This window comes from Schistocerca serialis, chromosome 7, assembly GCF_023864345.2.
Source record: "Schistocerca serialis cubense isolate TAMUIC-IGC-003099 chromosome 7, iqSchSeri2.2, whole genome shotgun sequence".
NCBI classification, from domain to species: domain Eukaryota; kingdom Metazoa; phylum Arthropoda; class Insecta; order Orthoptera; family Acrididae; genus Schistocerca; species Schistocerca serialis.
The window spans coordinates 100,456,915-100,474,899 of record NC_064644.1 but is presented as its reverse complement, the minus strand read 5'-3'; the positions used below and the strand labels follow the sequence as shown (position 1 = coordinate 100,474,899).

Genomic DNA, 17,985 nt, shown 5'->3' with positions numbered 1-17,985 from the left:
AGTTTATAAGCAGGTTCAAAAGGATGCAGTAGTTATGTTAATATGAAAACAATTGCACAAGATAGACTGACTGGGAACAACAACAACAACAACAACCACATGAATAAAGAGCTTCCATTTGCTGGTTTGAAGTTGTCACAATAAATTCCCAATTATATAGAGTTAAGGTGCTCTAGGCATTGTATGTATGATGTACATTTGGCAGTGGCACCTTTGATTTTCTACCTGAACATCTCCCTCATTCCCACTCCTGTCTGCTCGCTACCTTCTTCCTTTCCACCCTGTCACTAGGCCTATTTGAGGTCTCCATTCCTCCCTCATATTATGTGCTTTCCATGTCTCAATCATGTACTCTGAATATGCTGGCTGCCTCTCCCTCCGTTTCTCTCTGATTGCTTGCTGTCTCTCAACCTCCCTTATACTCTGCATGCCATCACTCTTTTGACTCTACCACTTCCCCGTATCAAACTCTGTTCTACAAACCTGCTGACATTCTCTTTGTCTTTCTTTCCTTTTGCCTGTATGCCACGTACATCCCTTCCTGTGCCGCTTGTCTCTTCCTCTTCCCCTCTGCGGCGTAGCCTTTCCATTCTCCATCTACCCCTTTTGTCAAACATGCGTTTTGGCATGTCAAAATATTAGTAGATGCAAGTATTGAATGTATTACACTTAAACAGCCAACAAGTTCACTACTATGTGCATCAATGAAGGAAAATGTGTATCTGGAGACTTTATATGATCTGAAGAAGTATGGAAAGCTATATAAATAATGTGCCTTCTAGGATATTCTTAAGCCATGTTAGCACAGTTTTTTACACTACAAGCCGTTATTGTATACATGGCAGTTTGATTTTTGTGTTTGAAATCAATTGTGTGTCTAACAATGTAGGACTCAGAAGCAACATTTTAGTCACCTGAATGATGCTTTGGATATGGTAATCCTGTCATGAAATGAAAGCATGTTGTTAATATTTCCTACATCATTTAGAGTTTACTACTACAACTATGCAGAATCATAATTTCCCCTTTATACCAGTTAATTAGTCCCATCCTTCCTGTTTCCTTATTGCTGGGAGAATACAACACAGTACACATCAGAGACACCAGGGGATTATCAGGTTGATGTATGTCTTATTTTGACTGTTTCTTTCATAATAAAGAAATGCAAGAGGACTCCCATATTAATGAATAATAATTACTAGCCGATAGCATTGTAAGGGGCATCATTTCTTGATTTACGTTCCTCTTTCTTTCCCCAAATGCCTAAATGCTTTAGAGGCTTGGCAGTTGGAACTTGACACTTAAAGTTAAACGTGTGTTGTAGGCCGATGAAATGCCTTTGTGACATTGCACAAATGAAAAATGTAAATTACAAGGAACAGAATGGAGTTGTAATTTGATAGATAAAAAAAAAAAAAACCTCACCAAGTGGCGGTAGAACACACACATAAAAGGAGATTATACAGAAAGTATACGAGTGGATTAGGACATAAGGTAGAAAACAGATGACAGTTTAAACAAGACAGACAACAACAAAGACTGTAAAGAGGATTACATAAGAAGGAATGATGGCCACATGGGCTAATATAACAACGAAAACAACCAACAGAATGGAGTTAGTTCCATTAATTATTGGAACATGGCGTATAATTTGAGCTCTACTGTGACCATTTTGTGCAGAATCAGAAAAAAATAGTTCTTTGGAAAGTTTGTGAAGGTCTGAATTATTATATATAATCATTCAGTTTTAATCTGTTTTTTGTAGAACAAATATATTATTGATACAGTAAATGCTAAGGTAGTGCCATTTTTCCCATCTTAATATAATAGTAGACATTTAACTGATAGTGGTAATTGTCTTGTGTTACAGGAGACACCTGTTAAAAACATTAAAAGAGGGCCTTCAGATAAAATGAAGGATACTCCAACACCGAAAAAGGCTCGAAGTCAATCTTTGGAAGATGATAGTGTTAGGATAAAACATAACATTTCACCAAATCTTGTTAATCACAGCCCAAGTCCAAGGAAAGGAGCTGCATCAAATTTATTGGAGCGCCCGTCAAATATTATACGCCCTGTGAGTATAACATTCTTCAATTTTGTAGATATAAAAATTCAGTTAGGTTAAACTAGGTGCAGCAACACAATTGTAGAACACATTTAAGAGCTACAGAATAGATTTGCTTTCACCGTAGTTGTGGTGGTGGTGGTGGTGGTGGTGGTGGTGGTGGTGGTAATGTCTGTAGGTTGTGAGACTATACTGAGGAAATAAATAATGTATCATACACAGTGTATAACTGAATATTAGAAAAGTCAATCAGGGATGATTCTGAATATTCTGTTGACATTTAGATGTCTTTTACAAAGATGCACTTAATAGCCTTGTACCCACATTAAATTTTTAAGCTTGATTGTATATGTACCACCTTTTTCCATTAGGCTACAGAAGATTAAATGAGTAGATCACATAACTGATGAAGAGGTAAGGGATCAGATGTGAGAAATGAGCATTATGGCACTTGTTGATTAAAAGAAGGAATAGAGTGACAGGAGCTACCTGAAGCATCTCCGAATAGTTAATTTGATGATGGAAGAAGTATGGGGGTAAACACTATAGAGGGAGACCTAGGTTTGAATACAGTAAGCAAGTTCAAATTTGTGCAGGGTCATACAGATATGGAAGTACAAGATGGATCTGTGTGATGAGCTGCATCAGACCAATCTTTGGACTGATGACCTCAACTGCAGCTACCATCCGACAACAAAAACACATTTAGAGAAAAACATCTGTTAAATTGTGGTATAATGCTCCAGTAAATTTCTTCCTTTTCCTCTGCAATATGTTGAATTGTTGTATAGTATTGGTGTGTTGAGTATGAAACTTCTTTGCAGATTAAAACTATGTGCCAAACTCAGACTTAGAAAAGTCAATCAGGTATGATTCTAAACACTCTGCTGACATTTAGATGTCTTTCACAAAGATGCACTTAATAGACCTGTACCCACTCAGGATCTCTTCCTTTCCCAGGCAAGTGCTCCACCAACCGAGCTAACCAAGCACAACACATGATCTGTCCTCACTGCTTTACTTCTGCCAGAACCTCTCCTATCTTCCAAACTTCAGAAGTTCTCCTACAAAACTTACAGGACTAAAACTCATGGAAGAAAGAATATTGTGGAGGCATGGCTGAGCCAAAGCCTAGGGGATGTTCTCAGAATGAAAGTTTTGCTTTGCAACAGAGCGTATGATCGTGAGTCGCACGTGGGTAGTTCAGTCATTAGAGCACTTGCCGCAAAAGTTTGGCGCACAGTTTTAATCTGCCAGGATGTTTCATATCAGCGCACACCCCATTGCAGAGTGAAAATTTCATTATGATGTTGAATGTTAACATCACTGTGTTATTCCGACTGGGTTGAGATCAGTTCTGTCTTAAGTACTCATAAAATTTCAGTCCCTGCTATTTCATCAAACCACATGATTCTGGCCTTCAGATAATATATAGGAGTTTCTTAAGTTGCCAGTCTTTTTACTGGTTTGATGTGGTGCACTGACTTTTCAATACTTGTGCTATCATCCCAACACAACTACTACACGCAGGAACATTATAACTGTGCAAACTAAAATCCCAGTTTCAAATTATTGCCACAGGAGTGGCGTGAAGAAAATGTTCAGTGTTTCCGTTACACGTAATAAGAGGAACAAAAACCATTGAAGTAAAAATGGTAGTAAGTGTGGATTTGCAATAGCAAGAAATGTTTATGTGTAAAATACACCTATATAAATTTGTGGTAGGAAGCCTTTTCTGAAAGTATTTGTCTGGAGTGAATCCTTAGATGAAAGTGAACCATGGACAATAAACAGTACAGCCTGATGAACCTAGAAATATTTGAAATGAGGTATTACATACAAATGCTGAAGATTAAATGTGTGAAGAGATTAAATGATGGAGAGGTGTCGAGTTGAAGAGAGAAGATCTTAAGGTATGTCCACATGATGCCTCTTTCATTGTGCGCAATCGCAGACACAAAGGAATAAAAGGGCATGCACAAAAATTCGTGGAAAGACTCCATGTATGCATAGGCGTTCTGCAGTCCATGGGTTCGCGCAAGCAGTCTGCTGTGTGAATCCCCTTATTCGCTTTGGAGTTTCTGTTCCATTTATTATGATGAAAAGGCGACAGAAAAAGAAAACAAAAGCGATTGTAGGTAAAGAAGTGTTTATACACAGTAAAAAGTGAAGACAACATTCTGTCTGCAAGTTTCAGGAGGAGGTCATGGCGAGATTTTAGATTTTCTGCTTGGGAAACTGCAGCGATAAGCCTGGCAATAAAATTTTGTTACCTAGTAAATAGCGATTTGTATATTCGTTTGAGTCATTTATTCCTCTTTTCAAAACAAAGCATTTCAGTTCTATCACATTTGTAACTTGTAATTTATTATTTGATTGTTTTATACCTCTTTTCACTGTAGGAAATCCCTAAGCTTTTAATTATTAGCATATTTTGTTCCTGTACAGTATTAAAATTTTTATCTATGAGCATCCATAAGTACTGTTCTCATGTATAATTATGACTCGTTCCATATCCATGCAGTTCCCTTGCATACTGGATCGAAGGAACACAAATAAATAAATAAATACATAAAAATAAAAAGTTATTGTTCCTAAGACTGACATATATACTTAAGGGAGGTTCTTTGTCATATGTGAAGGTTAATTTACTGTCAATGCATCATTTGTATTTAATCATGAAATGTGACATGTAGATTAGCATCCTTGGACATGGCATATTTGGGAATTTCATAAATGCCAGAATCTACTAGAACAGAGGTTGTGTTTTTCAGTTTCTGTTGTTCAGATGTCAGGCTACTCAGTTATTGTGTCTTTAAGTCACCACAGTACAAATATTCGTCCACCAGAGTTTTCATATACACTGTTCATAAATTTTTGGGTTATTCTTTTCAGTTTTCCTACTTCAAAATTTATGGTATCTTATTGTTTACAGAAATATGATGGGAGCCTTTTTATCTAATATGTGACACTCATGGCGACACATCTCAAATTTTTATTCAAATAACTGTCGGAAGCAGTTTTACACTTGATTTTTTTCTTTGTCTGTAATCACCTATAAACTTAAATGTGCTTCCTGTTGAGTCAACAGACATTATTGCACATAAATCACTTTACAGCGTAACCTCAACACAGTACACAATCAAACACATACAGATCCCAGCTGCCCATCGTCAGTTAAAAAGCGCAGTGTGCCGCCGAAGACAGGTAGCAATGTGCTTTATGCACAGATTCCATTTCCAGGAAATTACGCATGCACAAATGCACGTGTGTAGTTGCACTATTGGAAATTAATGTGCGAAGTTTAACACAAAAAATTCATCGTATGGACATGGCTTTGTGGTATAACTTGACCAAAAGAAGGAGTATGTTGAAATGACACAGTCTGACCATCAAGAAATAGTCCGTTTGGTAATGGGAGCTAGTGTGGGGGGAAAAATTGTAGAGGGAGACGAAGGCCTGACTACAGCAAACAGTTTCAAGTAAATGTAGTTTGCAGCAGTTATGCAGAGATGCTATGTAAACCAAATTTGATGGTTGTCAAATGCATTTAGGCAAATAACTATTGGGTAAAATTTTACAGGCCTATTCAAGTCGCTTGCATCTAGAAATTTTGATGATGATAGGATTTGTTGATAACTCTGCTCTTTCCCACTTACCACCTTTGTTTTGAATCCAGGGTCGGAAATTTTGTACAAATTGCACGTGACCATGTATTGGGTGAATCAAATTTTACACCCTCGGACACCACAGCATGATAATTGCATACTAAGAGTGAAAAGAGTCTCTAACAAAATTTCACAAAATTGGGCAGATTTTCAGAAGAAAGTATTCTTCAAAGAAAGGTAATTTGGCAACACTAATCAGTCACCTGTATGACACTTATCTGCGATCAGTATTCTGTTGGTGTGCTGCCTACTTAGTACAGTGAGTAGTGTTTTGAGATACATTACTCAAGTTTGATTCTGATTTATAATTTTAGGCAGTGTAATACATTATCAGGCTTCTTAATTGTTAATGCAGCAATTACAGCAAGTCTTACACAAAATGTGAGCAATTATTTATTTCTAACACAGAAACGAGACTACAGTTGTTTTTCTTCACATTTACACATGTATGTTGCCGCTTCATGCTATCCATTCCATTGTGAGCCTTTAAAAACAGAAAAAGAAGGAAAAAACATTAACCACTCTTACTTAATATAAGAAATTTGTTTAAAATCTCCAAATTAATATGTTTTGTGGGTATTTCTGTCTTAAAACAGATAATTTCTTTAAACTAAGTATGAACATGTTTCACTTACATGGCCAATAATTATACTCAACATTGAAGAATGCTGTAGTTGAGGTATATACACATTATTTAAGAAACACTGTACTACAGCATTTTTGGGCAGCATTAGCTGGATGGCGCAATTACAGAGTATTGAATGATGAAGCTGCTTGTCATACATGTGATTGATTACATTGTTTCCAAATTTCCTTTCGTTGACATCCATTTTCTACTGAAAATATTTAAGGGACAAGATTTTATTACTTTTTTGTAGTGCTAGCAAGGAAGAAAGCACCCTGTACTTTCAGAGTGTACGAATTTTGGATCACTCTATATTGGTATGGACATTGTTGAGGATGAGTATGGACATTGTTGAGGATGAGTATGGACATTGTTGAGGATGAGTATGGACATTGTTGAGGATGAGTATGGACATTGTTGAGGATGAGTATGGACATTGTTGAGGATCAGTAAGATAACAATTTAGTGTAGTGGAAGGTAGGAGGGTGTTACTCATTAACAGCAAGCTAACACAGCAATTGACTTGTTGAAAGCTGCAAATCCTTTACCACATAAATGTAATTGTGTGTAGAAGTGTGACTAGAAGAGTGTTTAATTTTTAATTGATGATGGTGACTTCCTTTTAGTCATTGAAATTCTTGTTATAAATCATGTTAATGATCTGACATTGGTAGTTGAATGGTTCAGGCCAGGTACCAATTTTGTCTTTGTAAGTAATGAGATGTGCTGTGACAATATGGTTGCCAGTATATGACTTTTGTAAGAGGCATATAACACTGTGTGAAAAGGATTGTTGGCAGTATAAATGATGGTGGGTGTTACCATAGATAACATTGGGTTAAGAGGAATGTTTGCAGCTTTCACCAGTGATGTATCGTTAATGGCTGCTGTCACCTTTTGGTGCATATATTCATAGTTTTGTTGTTAGTTTGTGAATCCAATGACTATGATGGCAAACAAATAAAACTGGTTGTTGTGACATACCAATCTGTAGCATAGCTCAAGGTATGTGTTATGTTGGAAGGTGACAATTCGGTTGAGTTGGCGAAGCCAATGAATGTTATGCTAAAATACCTGGTTGTGATGACTGACTGATCTGTACATTAATCCATTTGAATTAATCACAAACAACAACATGTTATAGTCGGCATTGTTTATGGCATTTGTTGCAGGTTTCCCTTGTCACTGGTCAAAGCTGACGACTCGTATGAAACATTCCTCCATTTCCGATAACATTCATATGGCAAGCAATTTGATATGAGGCACCTCATACATCCCCTTAAACAGACCATCTTCTGTAAATCTGCATACATTTGACAGAAATGTGCATGGATGTTTAGCTTTCTTAGAATGTTTCATCACAGTGACTGAGCTGTTTTACGATTCTGTCTCTATCTTTGCTATTATTTTGTCACCTGCATACTTCTTGTTGAAAATGTAGCTCCTTCCATAATTTGCCTGTATAATTCATGTGAAGCAAAGTGAAATACCAGAATGCTTTGTCCCCCAACAAGCTTTTTCCATAACGTAGTACAAACACCAAAGTAAGACCAAAACTTAGTGTATTAAGATATGGATAAATTTTAAGAGGTGAAGATGGCAATTACCTCTCACTGATAATTGCAGCCTGTGGTTTTACATAGAAGTATTGCTAAATTTCTCTCATAAATTGGCTAGTGGCTTAAAATGTGTGTATCTCATCATCAAAAAGCTCGTGGCATTGTTGTTTGATTTATCATCTTACTATTTCTGCTGTTTTTGCATTTGCACTTTTATTTTGTATGCTGTCTCATCTGGAACCCCAAGAGATTACTTACATTGAATGCATTCCCTTAAGAAATAATTATATTCAAAGTTTGTCTAATTGTCAGTTTTGTTGTAGGAAACTCCTATTTTGGATGTAGAGAGTGTTACACAGACTCTAAAAGAAAAGAATATTCTACCATCTGATCTCAAATTTGGCTTTCTCGGTCTGGGAATCATGGGCTCAGGAATTGTGAAGAATTTACTAAATTCAGGCCATTCAGTGATTGTCTGGAATAGGACGCCGGAAAAGGTAAGACAGCTATGATTTTTAATAATTAAATAGAACATGTTTGTTGTTTATGATTGATGAGATGTCTTGAAGACATTAAAAAGATAAAGCTTGAAGGTTGGTTTGAACACCAGACTGCTGAAGTTGATATGGTCCTATTTGAGGTAATATGCCATTACCTTCCTCTGACCACTGAACTGACTTACTAGCTGTTTGTAGGGGGGCTAAAGTTCAAGGTGGACACCAAACCATGGTGCAGCTTTTTTCCCCCACATTAGCACACATTGCCACAAGTGAAAATTGACAGATACAAATATGGGATCAAACCCCATTCTTGACACTTTACCACTTGCCTCAAGACATTGAACAATGAGATGACGTGAACTTTAATGAAATAGGAAACTTTCAGAAGATTTTTGAATTGTCACAGTATTCTGTGTTGTATCTATCCAATAAAACACTCAATCTCTATGAACTATGAATATTGCAATGGAGTGGTGCACACTGCTGAAATAGGTTGGTGGTGCCCATAGATCAAGATGTCAAATGTCCAGTATCCAATCTACATGTTCTGAAATTAGGTGGTTTAAAAATTTTTTGATGCAGGAAATAAAAATGACTCCTGTCGATGTAAAATATAATTAGCAAGAACTACCACATCTGAAATTTTTGAAAACTAGACATTGAAATTCATTTTAATTTAAATTTGCCATTTTTAAAGAATACTGAACAGGGCAGTTTTACATGTGACACAGTGGAAAATCTCTGGTAATGGCAGAGCTGAGAATGATATCAGTGGGAACAGCAAGCAATAGTTTTCAAAAGCTGTTTATTTTCAACATTACAGAATTACCACAAAAATATAAGTATCCATTCTCAACATTGTTACTAAAATGGTGCTTTTTAATCTCAGTAACATTTTAGCTAATTATTGTATTGAAGAACTTCCTTTGTCTAGTTTGTGGTAGGTAATGAATTTCTTTTCCATGTTTTTGTGTTTCAACAGGGGGGAAAAAAATCAGCTTTTCAAGATGAACCGTAAAGTGAAACATCCTGAAACTTACTCTGAGAATAAGTTTCATTGCTGATAGTTCAGTTCCTGTCTAAACAATACCCAACCCCTCAGTCTTTTGTATGTTTTATAATTGTATGGCAGTGTCTCCTACAGGATTTTTAACCATGACAGTGCATCTTGAAAAGCTTTTCTTAAAACAAGAAAACACTTAGTTATTGAGATTCCACAAAGGAGAAGATCCCCCAGTGTACAATTAGATTGCTAAAACAAGTTCCATTACACACCATCATTTTTACTGTATTTGTGATGTTTCAGTTAAGCAGCAATTACTGTTCATTAAAATGTGACCCTACATTTGATTTAATTATTTATTGCATGAGAGAATGACTAAAGAAATTTTAGTTGTCGCTAAAACCTAAAATTTCCAAAAGATTCTTTGCAAAACATTTTGGAAATTGTTGAAACAAAAGACTACAGTAGAGATTTTAAGCTTCATCTACCTACCACTGGCAGCCATGAATGCTTATTACAGTTCATGGAAGTTGAGAAATCACAGCATAGGAGAATATCTATCTATCTATCTCTCTCTCTCTCTCTCTCTCTCTCTCTCTCTCTGATGCGCACGCGCGCACGCGCGCGCACACACACACACACACACACACACACACACACACACACACACACTCTGCACTGAGCACATTCTTCAATGGAACATATCACAGTTATTTAAATAAGTAAAATACCACACCCAGCTTTCCTTAGCTCTACAGCGCAGTTTCATGACTTGGTGTTGGTTGCTTTCCCTGGTCACTCGCCACATCATCATCACATTTTGAGACAAACACTTCTGATGACCCATGTGCACTCAAATGGAGCTGGGGTAGTAGCACTGCCACTTCTTCAGGAGTACCTGCCTCCTGCACTTTCACATCACTACTACTTCCACTTCTGTTCACTTTAGCACACTGAAACACAGCACAGTCTTCCGTTGACAATTTGGTTGCTGCTACACTTCTTGTTCTCTTTCCTTTAGACTGGCACAGGACAGGAGAAAAGTATGGAGAGGTTTGTGGTTCCACAGTTTCTTCTTCAGGCAACTCTCTCTCCATACTGATGTTAAATTTAGACTCCAATTGACTAGCAGTACTCACTGGAGAAAAGTTAGGACTTTCTGATGATAATTCACTTGGTGTGTAATAGAGTGATATATGACTCTGTGTATCATCAGAGTTATTTGAATCATTTATTGAAGTGCTGGCATATGCTTTTGTTTTTAGGTAGACTTCAACATTTTCCTCTTCAGGTTCAAAAACTGCAGAGTCCGTACGACCACAGGACCCAGAGCGGCAGTTTTCAAAATAGAATCCCGGTAGATTTTCTAGAAGTTTGGCAAGTGTTTGTTGCTGGAATTTGTAAGATTCCCTGAAACGAAGTATCTGATGAGCACTGAACTTGCGAATCCTGTTGCGTTGGAAGACATAATTTTCTCGTACCCAGTTAAGCTGCCCAGTTGAATAATCTCTAACTCGCCTTATCTGCAAAGAGAGAAATAGTGTAACTTAAAAGTATTCCACCATATAATTCTTGCACAATTCTTTTTATGTATTTATTTTTTTATGCATTACCTGCTCATAGTATTGATCTCTGATGGATGTTAAATGATTTGTGCCATAATCTCTAAAATCCTTCAAGTGCTTAACTTGACCCTGGTAGCTTGTTTGGATCCATTCTACTTGCTGAGCACAATTATCCCTAATTCTATGCACCTGTGAACAAGGAAAAAAGATAATTTTTGTTATTTTTAAATTTTACAGTTTTTCTGGGCTGTTTTGGAATATAATTTAACAAAATTGTAAATATACTTCCAAGTAGAATAATCAATTTAAGAAACTGTCCATTGCAGAATATAAAGTCAAATGCAGTACATACAGATGTTTCCACAGATCTTTGTTTCATACCTGTAATGTATAATTTTCTCTTAGTTTTTCCAATTGCTGTGTCTTATACTGCTCAATATTGTCTAGCATTTGGTAGATCTGCTTTGCTCGGGGTGATATTCTGTCTCTTCGACAGCAGCAGCAGTACTGGTGCCAGCCAGTCCTTTAATACAGTAAGCATAAATATATTTTCACTGTGCAATTACTGTAATAATAATGACATTGTAAAAGCGAAGGCAATATAACTGTGCTCTACTTACTTGTGTATTAAATAAATGAACAGTTTTACCACCAGAGTTAGGAGAAGAAAAGCAGCAGCACTTGCTATACCTACAAGAAGACTTATCACTTTTATTTGCTGAATTGTAATTGGGTCAATGTTAAGCATTACTCGAGCAGTGGCATTGGATATAGGGTTTGAGGCAAAACAAATGTATTCACCACAGTCAGAGCGTTTTATATATTTAATGTACAGGGTGCCATTTTCGAGGACTTTTATGCGTGACTTGCTGTGATCTATAGGCTGCATGTTTGTAAAGTGTGCTGGTGGATGATGATCAAAAACACCACGGATACCAGGATCAGGATTCCAGTGAAAAACTTCTGCTGTCGGTGTCATCCACGTTATAGAAGGGGCAGGGCTGCCACTAAATGAACAGTGGAGCATGGCATGAGACCGCAGTGGGTACATTTTCTGAGGTGTTGCACTAACAAAGGTTGTTGGCCTACAGTTCAAGCTCCTCAGAATTAGGATCATATTGTTTTGTTTTACGTTGTGAGGATTGTTCGCACAGTGTAGTTCAGTCTTTGGGATAGCAACATTCTGGCTCCATTCTAAAAACCAGAGCATTTGGCAGTCACAAGCCCACGGATTGTTTGCCAGTCTTATCTCTCTCACATCACTCAGGCTCCTCAATGAAATTGGCAAGTGAGTCAGATTGTTACTGCTGAGATCAACATGCTGTATCCTCGGAGTGTGGTTAAGGACAAAATTATCGATATGTTCGAGATATGAATTTCTTTTTAATACGAGAGAATTGAGATTAGACAGACCTCTTAAGTCGGAACCCTTTACTTCGTGAATTTTCGTATCTTCCAGAATGAGGGTGTTCAGTTGCCCACACGGGAGAAACAGATCTGTCGGTATCCTCTGTATTGGATTACTACTCAAATTGAGCAATTTCAGCTGATGGAGCCCAAAAAATGAATTACTCGTCAGATTTTTTATGTAATTGTGAGCTAGATTCAGAGTCTGTAAAGTGCTCAGTTCCCGGAAAAGACGGCTGGGAATTTCCGCTAGTGAATTGTTGTAGAGAGAGAGCAATTTTAGTTCGTGTAGACCATTAAAGGCATTGATAGCAATTCTACTTATGGCATTACACTGTAGATTTACTGTACGCAGTTTGCTGTTGGGCAAGAAAAAATCGTCGTGTATCGTAGTGAGCATGTTAAATGATAAATCCAGAAATGACAGTTGCTTCAAGGGGGCAAATATTTGGAAAGGTATCACGTGAAATTCATTATAACTAAGAGACAGCAGTTCTAATTTATCCAAACCGTCAAATACATTTTCTGGGAGGTCGTGCAATTGATTGTAAGATAAATTGAGCACTCTGAGTGAGAGGAGAGAGTGAAAGGTGTGAGATGAGAGGGATTCGAGCTCATTGTGACTGAGATCGACGTTCTCTAAAAGCGTCAGTTTGTGGAATAAGGTTTCGTTGGCGGATTTCAGCCTACTAAACTGCCAGGACAGATAATCGAGCGAAGGGGAATCGTAGAATGTGTAATTGGAGAGGCACTCTGGCTGTACGTCGGTGAAGGAGACGCGGACGGCGCCGGCGGGGACTTGCACGTGCGGCAGGCAGTCGGTGCATTCCACGTGGAAGTGCAGCTGTGACGAGTGGTGCTCCCTGAAGCAGCGGCACTCGGTGGGGCACGCGGCGCTGGAGTGCCGGGAATGGTGGCGCGGGTGCAGCGTGGTGGAGGCGCCGTGGCACAGGGCGGCCGCCGCGAGCACGGCCGCGGCCACCACGAACGCCGCGCACGGAGCAGAAGTGCCGGCATTTCTGCTCGCGTCGCAAGCTCTCATCTTTCACAGCTGTGCATTTTGCTGCGGCCGAGCTCAGTTGTCGGGGCTACCTGCAACACGCCACAAACGGACTGCCGTCACACACTCGGGCCGCACCAGTCCACACTACTCGACAGCTGTGTATCGAACTGCATTGACGCTTCCACATATGAAGTGACGGGACGTCGGAGTTTTGGCAGCTGTAGTTAAAATGGCCGTCTGTCCGTTCCAGATTATACTCACCTTTCACCATCGGTGAAGTAACCCGCGACACTTTCCCATAATATAACGGACGTGTAGGAGTAACGTGGTGCGGGAGGCTGCTTTGCTGCTGATCGGCGTTGGCGCGGGAGTTGCGGAGCTATTCACGGCATGGCGTACGCTACACTTGCCACGACGGGAACGGATACGGAACTGCAGGCCGGCCGGGTCGCACACCGCGCTGCAGTGTCTGCGCATGCGCGGAACTCGCCTCCCCTTCCATACACGCCTCTCAATCTCTCTCTCTCTCTCTCTCTCTCTCTCTCTCTCTCTCTCAACCGTTGTACGGTACCCCTAAGCTCGTTGTCTGCACCCTGTATCTAACGGAACCGATTTAGATGCTTTGTAATTCATTTCTTTGTGGTTTTGAGCTTAGGGAGCAACAGGCAAACAACAGTATTAATAATGCTGAACGAAGTTAGTTGTGCGACGACGCCCTTGCATGAAGTATTCTCGATCTGTTAATGTCGCTCTTTATAACCAATACTTCACCCATCAGGGGCCCACCTGCGCCTACTCACGCGTCAGGCACAAGTAGACAATTTTACGATGCTGTGTTGTTAACAAACTTCTAATTATTTCAGGTTTACACTAGTAATTCAGTGGTCTGCACAAGCGTAGGTATTAACCCTTCTGCTGAAATGTTAACGTTATACACGTGTACGATATTCGTTTGCAACGTTATTGCGTACGATTTTGTCTACCTCTTCATTCTAGGTGCCGCTATGAAGAGTGCAACCATATCTTGATTCGTCGTGCTCAAAACAAGAAATATTTATTAATTGTTATAGTCTGACAGGCAACATTTAGATTAACTTGGCGATTTTGTTGAGTGAACTGCCACAAGACCTCTCAACTTTGTTTTAAAAGTTCTGTCACAAAGAGTTTAAGCGGAAGTGGTCACACAGCGCCACTCCTGGGTAGCCAATGCGTTAAATTTGCAATTTCATTACTTTTTTCACGTGGCATGCAGTATTTCTCGACTCCCGTAAAGCATTTACGCTTATTATCAAACGTGCGATCTTATCGCTTATTTGCTAGGGTGGCCGCAGCTTGTTACCTTGGATGGTGAGTTATCGACGGATGTAGAAGCAACATATGTGTGCCCCAGGGAAGTACGAGTATGTTGGGACCATTGCTGATCATGTTGTATATTAATGTAACGACCCAGCGAGCAATATTAATCGTAACATCAGATTTTTCGCAGACGTACCAGTTATCTATAACGAAGTTGTGTGTGTAAAATAAATAAATAAATAAAAAGCTGCGCACACATTCATTAAATTCATCCTAACATTTTTAAGTGGTCCGAAGACTGGGAACTTGCTTTAAATGTTTAAATATGTGCACTGCATAAAATGGAAAAAGAAACGTAGCACCCTGTGATTTCAGTATCAATGAGTCACAGTTGTAATAGGTCAACTCGTGCAAATATAAAACTATCACATAGGTTCAGTATTACCCTAAAACAGGAGGCAGACTTCGGTTTATTGGTAGAAAACTAGAGGAAATTCAATGAGTCTACAAAGGAAATTGCTCGCTGTTAATATCTACGACCCATCCTACAATATTACTCAAATGTATGGGATGCTTACCAAAGGGATGATATTGAACGTATACAAAGAGGGGACAGCATGAATGGTCATGTGTTCGCTGGAAGCATGGGAGAGCGCCAGGGAAATGCTGTAGAAACTGAACTGGCGAACGCTTGAAGACCAGACGAAAACTATCCCAAGAAGGCGTACTTAAGAGTTCCCAACCTTTAAATGATGAGTCTAGGAATATATTTACACCTCCTATGTATCACTACCGTAGGACAAGTTTACATTAATTATAGCGCTCACAGAGGCGTTTAAAGTCATTCCTCTCGCGATCCATACGCGAATGGAATAGGAAGAAGCCCAAACAACTGCTCTGCAGTGCGTTTGCAGAGTTTGAATGTAGATGTACAAGGGACGGCCTGTGAATAATGCCACAGTTTTTTTCTCGGCCAGTTTCGGTTGAAAAAATGCGGAATTTTTTGTGGGATGCCGTGGAATATCCTCGCCACAGCCTCTAAAGTTTCACGAAGTTCCGATGCGTAGAGGCGCTCTAAGTAGCCTTCGAAATGGCGTCTGTAACGAAGGTGCGTTCGAAGCAGAGTGGTCACTTGAGAGTCTTCTGGCAGAGAACCAGAGCATCGCAGATATTCATAGGCACTTGCAAAACGTCTTCGGTGACCAGGGAGTGAACAAAAGCAGAGTGAGTCGGTGGGTAGGCGCCTGTCATTGCAACAAGGTCGCGCAAACCTGTCCGATCTCCTCGTGTGCCAGCCGGCGGACGGCACAAAACTGACTCGTGCTATGTTGGGTCGTGTGGACATTCGTCGCTATAAAATCCAAACGAACTTCTCCTTCTACATGACAACGCAGGACCTCGCCCAAGTCTGCACACCGTCGAGGAGCTCACAAAATTTCATTTCTCATCCATCGTACAGCCCGGATCTCGCGCCTTCCGACTTCTATTTGACCCAATGAAGGATGCAGTCCACGGGAAACAGGATGTGGATGACGAGGAAGTTATTGATGTGGCAAGACGTTGGCTCCGACGTCGACCAGTAGAGTGGTACCTAGTGGGCATACAGGCTGCGCAAGGTCGCCGCATTGAACGGATACAATGTTGAAAAATAGGGTTTTGTAGCCAAAATGATAGGGAATAATATGCTGTAATGGAATCCTCAATAAAACGAACATGATTTCAGTAAAAATGTATTGCATTACGTATTGAAAGCCCCCTCGTACATTGGCGATTCCTACATGTGACTGCTGACTGTTTTCCAACTACCGAAACAAATTTCGAGGAACTCAACCAATGACCTTTATTTATGATCAAGATCTGACAGGACATCGGAAATGCCCTCACCTGGAAACCACCTGAGTATGATTGGGGAGTGCAACTTAATGCTCCCTACGAATGGAAGCATCAGACAATGACTGTTCCTCTAAAATCTATATGGTCTCTTTCTCTCTCTCTCTCTCTCTCTCTCTCTCTCTCTCTCTCTCTCTCTCTCGCACGCTGGGCTGGAACTCCTAATCTCCCTGCCCCCCAGATCGTTGATTTCGCGACCGCTACTTGCACGCTTCGCACCTCGCCCCCTCCCCTCCTTTCGCGTAAGGATGATATCGCACAGCATCGTGGGAGGTCACTCCGAGTTCAGAACTGTAAGACATGGATAGGGACAGATGCAAGTGTTGACTCTCCGGGAGTCATCTGTAGCTGAGTAAACGGAAATAGCGCTGCGACCAAAAGAGAGTTCGGTAAAAACTCCTGTTATATAAGTTTAAAATTTCACTAGACGTATGTCTGCCTTGCCAGTATTTAGGTCGCTGAAGTACTACCTATCAGAATTAAGTACTATCTATCAGTATTGCATCATTACGTAACGTTTTCATCTCCTGTGATGTGGCATCGTGTGAAAATAAACATAAACAAGAGCATATTGGCAATAGGTGTAAGTGTAAAGATAAAAATGATGGAAGATTTTAAGACCCAGTAGAAGGTATTGGGAGGTACAGCATTGACATAATCTCTAGAATAGCAGTGGCAGAACTCTTAGAAGAAGATGATTTTCTCCTGCTGTGTTAAGCTGGGTTTGAGGAAAAACAATTTTGTGAAGTGTTAATTCAACCACAATGTGGAAACAATGACACTTCGTCAAACAGCAGGGAGATTATGACAATGGAAGTTATCGGTTTAGTCTCCGTTAATAAAATACTGTCCGCCTAAAAGAAGAAATTCTCGACCGACCGTGTACACTCCATTACATTCCGTGCAAGTCCTCAACTTTTCTCTAGCTCACACACTAGAATCATATACTTTTGTCTGCATCAAGATTATCTCGGTTTCGAAGTATCCCGTGCTTACGAGGCGGTTGTTGACTCTGCTGATCCCCTCCTTATGCATTCCCATTTGGAAACTCCCTTTGTCTACTCCCAGCGTTCAGAGATAAACCTCTAAAACAGCCCAGTGTCTTATATATTCAACCTTTCCCACTATCGCAAGGAATTTGATGAGAAAGGACTAAAGAGAAGGGGTCAAGGTGGAAGGAGAAATGCACTGCAGATCTACTGTAAGATGACCTGTGTAACAACATACTGATGAGAGAATGGCACAGCAGTTTACAAATCCGCCAGCTTAAGAGATTACAGGTTTGTTACCAAGTAGTTACATTTTGATAAGTCAGCGAATATACCAGTGTTTAGGTAGCGTTCTAGGTAAAGTAAGCTGCTCTTCAATTAAATAAAGAAACCTGCCACTACATTGCGTCTT

General features: G+C 39.6%; 2 protein-coding genes across 2 annotated transcripts in view; one reads left to right on the top strand and one right to left on the bottom strand.

The window, feature by feature from the left end:
* Positions 1 to 17,985, top strand: part of LOC126412798 (putative oxidoreductase GLYR1 homolog) — a 262,238-nt gene that overhangs the window by 47,713 nt on the left and 196,540 nt on the right. Inside the window, exons 6-7 of the mRNA XM_050082577.1 lie at positions 1,871 to 2,077; positions 8,244 to 8,417. Coding sequence (XP_049938534.1) covers positions 1,871 to 2,077; positions 8,244 to 8,417 — 381 coding nt within the window. The remainder of the gene's footprint in view (positions 1 to 1,870; positions 2,078 to 8,243; positions 8,418 to 17,985) is intronic.
* Positions 9,209 to 13,820, bottom strand: LOC126412796 (uncharacterized). Its single transcript, XM_050082575.1, has 5 exons — positions 13,660 to 13,820; positions 11,609 to 13,487; positions 11,370 to 11,511; positions 11,037 to 11,177; positions 9,209 to 10,946 (listed from the first exon to the last, which is right to left on the bottom strand). The coding sequence occupies exons 2-5, from the start codon at positions 13,435 to 13,437 to the stop codon at positions 10,176 to 10,178; spliced, it is 2,883 nt and encodes a 960-aa protein (XP_049938532.1). The 5' UTR covers positions 13,438 to 13,487; positions 13,660 to 13,820; the 3' UTR covers positions 9,209 to 10,175.

Excerpts from the sequence above, each read along its gene's own strand:
- LOC126412796 (XM_050082575.1), bottom strand. The coding sequence starts at position 13,437 with ATGAGAGCTTGCGACGCGAGCAGAAATGCCGGCACTTCTGCTCCGTGC. Across the intron at positions 11,512-11,608 it reads TTCATTTATTTAATACACAA|GACTGGCTGGCACCAGTACT; the intron begins GTAAGTAGAGCA and ends ACTGTATTAAAG. Across the intron at positions 10,947-11,036 it reads GAGATCAATACTATGAGCAG|ATAAGGCGAGTTAGAGATTA; the intron begins GTAATGCATAAA and ends CTCTCTTTGCAG.